Source organism: Mus caroli, chromosome 18 (genome assembly GCF_900094665.2).
Source record: "Mus caroli chromosome 18, CAROLI_EIJ_v1.1, whole genome shotgun sequence".
Lineage (NCBI taxonomy): Eukaryota > Metazoa > Chordata > Mammalia > Rodentia > Muridae > Mus > Mus caroli.
In genome coordinates this window covers 21,582,037-21,589,423 of record NC_034587.1, presented here as the reverse complement: position 1 = coordinate 21,589,423, position 7,387 = coordinate 21,582,037, and the positions used below count along the sequence as shown (strand labels likewise).

General features: G+C 48.5%; 2 protein-coding genes across 2 annotated transcripts in view; one reads left to right on the top strand and one right to left on the bottom strand.

The window, feature by feature from the left end:
* The window catches only part of LOC110284808 (elongator complex protein 2), a 33,801-nt gene extending 32,909 nt beyond the window's left edge, over positions 1-892 (bottom strand). The window contains exon 1 of the mRNA XM_021150718.2: positions 693-892. Within this exon, the coding sequence (XP_021006377.1) occupies positions 693-830 (138 nt within the window). The 5' untranslated portion in view covers positions 831-892. The remainder of the gene's footprint in view (positions 1-692) is intronic.
* Positions 893-1,000: 108 nt separating this feature from the next.
* Positions 1,001-7,387, top strand: part of Slc39a6 (solute carrier family 39 member 6) — a 24,880-nt gene continuing 18,493 nt past the window's right edge. The window contains exons 1-4 of the mRNA XM_021151057.2: positions 1,001-1,538; positions 3,335-4,141; positions 5,551-5,734; positions 7,041-7,210. Of these exons, the coding sequence (XP_021006716.1) occupies positions 3,344-4,141; positions 5,551-5,734; positions 7,041-7,210 (1,152 nt within the window). The 5' untranslated portion in view covers positions 1,001-1,538; positions 3,335-3,343. The remainder of the gene's footprint in view (positions 1,539-3,334; positions 4,142-5,550; positions 5,735-7,040; positions 7,211-7,387) is intronic.

Genomic DNA, 7,387 nt, shown 5'->3' with positions numbered 1-7,387 from the left:
TCCAGGACAGCCGGGGCTATACAGAGAAACCCTGTCTCGAAAAACCAAACCAAACCAAAACAAAACAAAAAAACAAAACAATGCAGCACTGTGAGAAATAGACAGGCATCTACACTACATTTTAGTTTACAGCGTTTCAACAGGCACAAGGACCATGCAACTAAGGGCACCATCCTAAAGGTTACTTTAGGAGAGGGTCCTAACTCCTGTAGCGTGCATTAATTACTCACTTGAGAAGCTAAATAGGAAAACTACCAAATAATAATCAGCCGGCTGACGTTCAAAAGATGGGTTAAGGCCTGCCTTATAAACAGGAGTTAAGACTCCCATCCTCTATTTTCTCCACAGTTCCTTAAAAGCTGCATTCACGTACCTAAAATGTCTTTACATTTCTTTGCAATTCAATGTAAGTTCGCTAACTATGCTGCAGGGGAAAGAAAGAAGAATTCAGCTGCTTTAACCCACGTCTACATTTCAGTTCTTGTAAGGGTATTGAGAAGGATGTCATCCTTGGGATTTCAGCCCGGGGATCACAAGCCACAGGCACCCTACGAGACGCAGGAGAGAACAGAGCCCAGGTCGCTTGGGAGGCTCCTACACCCCTGGAGTGTGCTGGACCGCGCACTCGGCCTGCAAGCGGGGCCCGCAGCGCACGCACGCTAGAGGCTCCGAGTCCAACTAATCCCTCGTACCTGAGGGTCATAGAGCACAACGGAGCAGGATGTGCCGAAAGCCAGGAGTCCTCCGGGCCCGGTATTCCAACTCAAAGCTCCTCGAACCCGGTTCGGGCAGCAAAACACATGAGACACCTCCAGCACAGAAGAAACCATGATGCTAGGTGGTCAATGGCCGAGCTCCTCCCGCGCACTTCCGCCCCAGAGCGGAACTACTCTACCCAGCCGCGAATACTCCGGCCTTCGCCAGCCGGTCGGGATTTCGAAGGGGCCGGGGCGGAGCTAAGAAGCCCAGCTCCGCAGGCCACGCCTCCCGGCCACGCCCCCGTCTGCTGGCGTGGTTCTCTCCGGTAGCCTTCGCTCGCCTCGCGCATCATTCTGACCGCTGCTCCGCGCGTGAGCCAGGCCTGACCGCTGTAGGCAGGGCACTCTCGAAGGAGCTCGTGGTCCCGGACGGTTCCATCGGGCCCGGCTGCCCACAGCGGACCAGACTGGGCTGAGGTCCTGGCGTGGAGCGGAAGGGCGCGAGGAAAGGACCCGCGCCCGCCCCTCCATCGCGGCGAGCCCGTGGCGTCTGAGAACACGCGGAAAAGCGGATCGGTCTTGGCAGACCGGGCTCCGGAGCTGCACTGCGCGTGCGCCACGGTGCTAGCAGCGGGAGGCGGCGGTAATTACCGATTGTCCTGCTTGGAGGAGGCGCGGCAACCCCGGGGCCGAGGGGTGGCCGGGCTCATGATTCTGCCGCTGCTCCACGCCTCGTAAAGGCTTCTCGGAGACCGGAGCTGCGCGGGTTCCCAGCCCCCTCGGACCTCCCGCGGGGAACCGAACCTGCGCGCGGGGCCGGGCGGCGGGACATCAGGAGAGGTGAGTTCCGCAAGACCGCAGCGGGGCGGCAGGACAGAGCCCCCGCAGGCCCGGATCCACGGAGACAGGGTGCTGGGACCAAGCCGGGCGACGGAGAAGGGATGCTTCGAGGGCCCCGCCTCACGCCCCACTAGCCCGGAATAGCTGCCCCTCCCAACTTAGGGGCCCCATATAGGTTTGGGAGCCTCAAACTAGGAACTTTCTGCGATGGTTTAACTTTTCACCTTCAAGGAAGCTTACTAACGTGTTTCATTACAGAAGCCCTCATAAAGCAAGCGTTGTGCGCTTTTCCGTTTTCTCCACTACCTCCTTTTTCGAGGCCTCTTCTTCTGGCTTGCTTATTTCTTCCACATACAGAGACTCGGCCTGTGAGGAGATCCAGGGACCGGTCTCTGGCCCTCAGCATCTTACCCTGGCTCAAGGCCAGATCTGCCCCACCCATCTGGTTGACTCGCCTCTTCTCCCCCTGGGGATGATTTTTTTTTTTCATGAATCTTTTTGCCTATCACGTGAATTCCCACCATGTGAGGCCCCAAAGATAATTGGCAGGATTCTGGTCCTATATGGTTTTGTGTGCATCCGTTTACCTGTGTGCCTAGTATGATAATCAGCACTTGGGCAACAGAGGAGTTTAACAAGCACTTCCACTCTGAATTCATCCTTGCAAATAGATATTACCGGCTTTTCAGATGAGGTCATGAATGTGAGACTGTGCCAAGGAACAGCTTGGAATATGGAAGTTTGTTTCCCAGTGTCCCTGTATAGTTCAAAAATCCCTCAGTATCTTTTACTAGAGACGTGTTGAAAATCCATCCAAAAATCTGAGCTGACTCTACTGTACTATAGTGCTTCTGCTGCATTGACTTCTGCTTTTCCAGTACCACTTGAAAAGGAGTGAGGTCAGACCTTGAGTTCTGAACTTTATCTGAGAGAACATTCTCTAGCTAATATGTAGCATCTGAAGAACAATGCTGTGTGTTTTCAAGAAGCTTAAATTACTTGTTCAGAGAACTATTATGCAGTTATTCAGAAGAATTGGGAAATCAGAAGCACTGCCACAAAATCAAGTCTGATTCAGTGCTGAATGGGGGGGGGGGTGCAGAGATCTCGTGTGTGTGTGTGTGTGTGTGTGTGTGTGTGTGTGTGTTCCTGTCTGTTTGAAGATGGGTAGGAAATGACCTGATTCACACAACAACAAACTTGGTAAAATTATGTAGGGCATAAGGAGCATGATGTGTGTCCAAAGAAAATGGAATCTTCTTTTTAAAAAATTCAGATTGCCAGTTGAGACTATTGTTTCTACTTTTTCTATTTGTAAAACGGTGGCGGGGCCGGGGGGGGGGGGGGGGGGGGGGGGGGATTGAGAGGGAGAGAGATATTGGGGACTTTTTGGATATGGGAGGGGGGGGGGGGGGGGGGGGGGGGGGGGAGGAGGGAAGTGGTTTTGAGCTGAGGTTCTCAGGAAGAAGCTGATGGCATGGCTATGAGCACATGGTTCCTCCTCCTCCTCTTCCTCCTCCTCTTCCTCTTCTTCCTTTTCCTCCTCCTCCTCTTCCTCCTCCTCCTGGAGCATTTGCAGGGTTAATTAATTGTATCTTTGCACGTGACTGTCCTGCATCTGCTTCAGGAGACCACAAGCCCATAGTCAGTCACCCATGTCTCCACAGTACCTCATGCTATCCTAGCCAGAACTAGCAGTGCTGTGTGGTGTAATTAGGCATCAGTTTTCAGCATGAAGTTTCTTCAGTTGTTCTAGAAGTATGGTAAAGCATTCCCCCCCCCCCTATCTTTTCTAGGAAGGTGCAATGGCCACAGATTTATCTGTAATCATGATCTTGACCTTTGCCCTTTGGGTTACAAACCCCCTTCATGAACTACAATCAACAGCTGCTTTCTCTCAGACCACTGAGAAAATAAATTCAAATTGGGAACCTGGCGTTAATGTTGACTTGGCAGTTACCATGCAGCGACACCATCTGCAGCAGCTATTCTACCGCTATGGAGAGAATGGTTCCTTGTCTGTTGAAGGCTTCAGAAAATTGCTTCAGAACATAGGCATAGATAAGATTAAAAGAGTCCATATACACCATGACCACGAGCATCGCGCTGACCACGAGCATCACTCGGACCACGAGCATCACACTGACCATGAGCATCACTTGGACCACGAGCATCACTCAGACCACGAGCACCATTCCCACCGCAGTCACACAGCTGCTGGTAAAAACAATCGGAAAGCCTTTTGTCCAGACCTTGACTCTGATAATTCAGGTAAAAATCCTAGAACTAGTCTAGGGAAAGGATCTCGCCCAGCAGAGCACATGAATGGTAGGAGGAACATCAAGGAGAGTGCAAGCTCTAGTGAAGTGACCTCGGCGGTATACAACGCTGTCTCTGAAGGAACTCGCTTTGTAGAGACAATAGAGACTCCAAAACCTGGGAGGCGCACCAAAGATGTAAACCCTTCTACTCCACCCAGCATCACGGAGAAAAGCCGAGTGGGCCGGCTGAGTCGGCTAGCTAGGAAGAAAAGCAATGAGTCTGTGAGTGAGCCCAGAAAGAGCTTTATGTATTCCAGAAACACAAATGACAATATTCAGGAGGTAAGATAAATGCTGTGCAGTATTTAATGCGCCTGTTTGTTCCTCCTAGGGGTGAGTGTGAAATAAAAATAAAACGGTTGTTCTAAAAAGAGAGAGCTTTTCTTCCTTCTCAGCAAGGCGTTGGCTCACTATGCAGACTGTGTTGTAAACATCCTTGGAGACTAGCTCAGAAGAATAGTATTGGGCTGTGCTGGGTTGTAAACATCCTTGAGAACTAGCTCTGCAGGAGCACAGTGCTGCCTGCTGAGTATTCCTAATACAAGGTTTATTACAACCGTAGAGAGATGCTAAAGTTAATTGTGGAGAAGGTGTCTAAGGATAAAAAATATTAATAAATAGGCAGTGGGGGATCTGAAGAAGTTGTAGGGACAAGCACAGTTAAAGTGCTGAAATCAACAAGAGCAGCTCTGTGTCTCTCCTTGGCAGAAACAGCCAACAGTGTCTTGGGAAGTGATTGAACTTGGAGCAAATTAGACCAAGAATGTCAGGTAGTGAGAGTCTCAAATCATGTGACTCTTCTAGACTAGACTTCCCAGCCCTACATTAATCCCTTCAGCTGCTCAGTAACCAGCACCAACAACAGCGGACTTATTCGTTGCTGGTCTTTAATGACCAAAATGTAGCTATGCTGGGATATGACTGAAGTTTGGAGTCATTATAGCAGTAGTCGCAACCCTGGCAACACTGGCTATGAAGTTGTTGCAAGTAGTGTTGGTGAACAATCATGAGAGTCTGAAATGTGTTTGTAGATGAGAAATAGATATTTTAACCAGGTAAGCTTTTGCTTTTTGGACTGGTTGCCTAGAGGAGTTTCTCTTCAAACTAAGCTTGCGGTCCAATTAAGCTGTTGACCGCATCTGCCTGCTGGGGCAGGTTTGTTTCATTAACCAGCATTGCCCTCTGTAAGAGTCATCTGTATCATTTAATAATCTCTCTTTGCAGAGAGTCACTCTGCCAGGCACGTAGACAGAACGGAGCTGAGTTTTTGCAAGCAGTGTCATAGCAGGAAGAGCAACGTGTCTTGGGCTTGTTGAGGCCAACTCAGAGAGTATTAGTCCCAAAACCTATTTCTCAATCTCTAATGAACCCCATTTTGAAATTAAAGCTCATTTCCTTAATAACTTTATACAATGAGTTAACAGGCTTGTGAATCTCCACTTATCCCCAAGCTTGTTCCACAGGAGGTTTTCTCCCTTGGAGAATGACATACCATCGTTGTGTCAGCGTATCTTCTTTGGGCTACTAGAAGCAAATTCCAAAGTGCTGAAAGCAGAGCTGATTTTAACTGGCATTAATTTTATCAACAAAGTAGCTTTAGTGAGTAAAGGTGATGAGTCAGACTGCATTTTAGAGTCTTCCAGTGGGAATTTCTCTCTGTGATTTTTTTTTTCCCCTGTCATTTCCTTCAGTGTTTCAATACAACCAAGCTGCTGACATCCCATGGCATGAGCATCCAGGCTCTGTTGAATGCAACGGAGTTTAACTATCTCTGCCCAGCCATCATCAATCAAATTGATGCTCGGGCTTGTCTGATTCATACAGCAAGTGAGAAGAAGGCAGAAATCCCTCCAAAGACCTATTCTTTACAAATAGGTACAGTTGCCTCCATTCCATAAAAACAGTTTCTAGTAGATGCACTTAGGTTGTACTTCTCTTTCTATTTGAGACTATTTTTCATTGTCGCTCTAGATACAGTGTCTTAGTTGTTCTGTGACCTGAATGTTCTGAATATACATGGTAAAAGTTGTTTGCTTCTTTTAAAAAGGCATGGGGTGGGACGGGGGAGGGTGTTGGCACTGGAGAGGTGTCTCTGGTCAAGAGCACTGACTGTTCTTGCAAAATACCTGGTTCAGTTCCTAGCACCCACAGATGCCTCACAACCATCCGTAACTCCAGTTCCTGGGGATCCAGTGCTCTCTTGTGACCTCTGAGGGCTTCTGAATGCATGTGGTGCACAGACGTGCACTCAAGCATATACACTGTACATAAGATAAAATAAATACTTGTTTTGTTTTGTTATGTTTTTCGAGACAGGGTTTTTCTGTATAGCCCTGGCTGTCTTGGAACTCACTTTGTAGACCAGGCTGTCCTCGAACTCAGAAATCCGCCTGCCTCTGCCTCCCAAGTGCTAGGATTAAAGGCATGCGCCACCACGTCCGGCAATAAATACGTTTTTAAGTAAATGAAGCCTTGTATGTTAGCAGCTGTAATCCCAGCCTTGGGGAAGCTAAGGAAGGTGGATTGTGAGTTCAAAACTAGCCTAGCCTATGTATGTATGCACTCTGGCTGATATTAGGATAGCCTGCCTAGAATGTGTCATCTTTGTGGGAGGCATTCAGTGCCTTTAATGTACTGAGAGAGAGAGACTGTCTCAAAGAAGGGAAACAGTGGGGAGGAAGAACACTATAATGAGGAAGAAAGAGAGACTTTTTAAAAATTGTTTACATGGAAATTAGTTTTTCCTTGTTTTCTTCTCTCTCCTGTTTCATAGCTTAGCTGTTCTAAGAATGAAAGCAGTCATTGGGCCCCAAGTAAGAGACAGTTTATCCTTGTAAGTTTTTCTCTTCCGTTAACCCCCATTTGAAGATTTTTTTCCGCTGTAGGTAGGCATAGAAACACACACCTTTAATTCCAGCACTCTGGAAGCAGAGACAGGTGGATCTGTGAGTTCCAGGCCAGCCTGATCTACATAGTGAGACCCTATGTAGACTAGATTTACCCCTGATCTTGAAGTCTCTGTATTTGTGTGTGAGGTTCTCCATCTGGACCTGCAACAGGATTACATGAGGGTCCTAACCACCCCAAATTCAGCTGCTCTGCTTACATGTTTAATGCCCTCATGGGAATCCTCTTGGGTTATAAGTTACATGACTTTCCTCTGCTCTGATTGGTTTGCCAGCCTGGCTTGGTGGCTTCATCGCCATTTCCATCATCAGTTTCCTGTCTCTGCTGGGAGTCATCTTGGTGCCACTCATGAACCGGGTATTTTTCAAGTTCCTGCTGAGCTTCCTCGTGGCGCTGGCTGTCGGAACTCTGAGTGGCGATGCTCTGTTACATCTTCTCCCACATGTAAGTTCCGTGGCTGGCCCATTCCTGCTGTGGTTTATCTTTACACATTGAAAATATGAGCATTGGCGTTGCGCTCAGACTCCTGCTGTTGGTATTTATCAGAGGTTAGAAGTTCTGAAAAGAGCCGGGCGTGGTGGCGCACGCCTTTAATCCCAGCACTCGGGAGGCAGAGGCAGG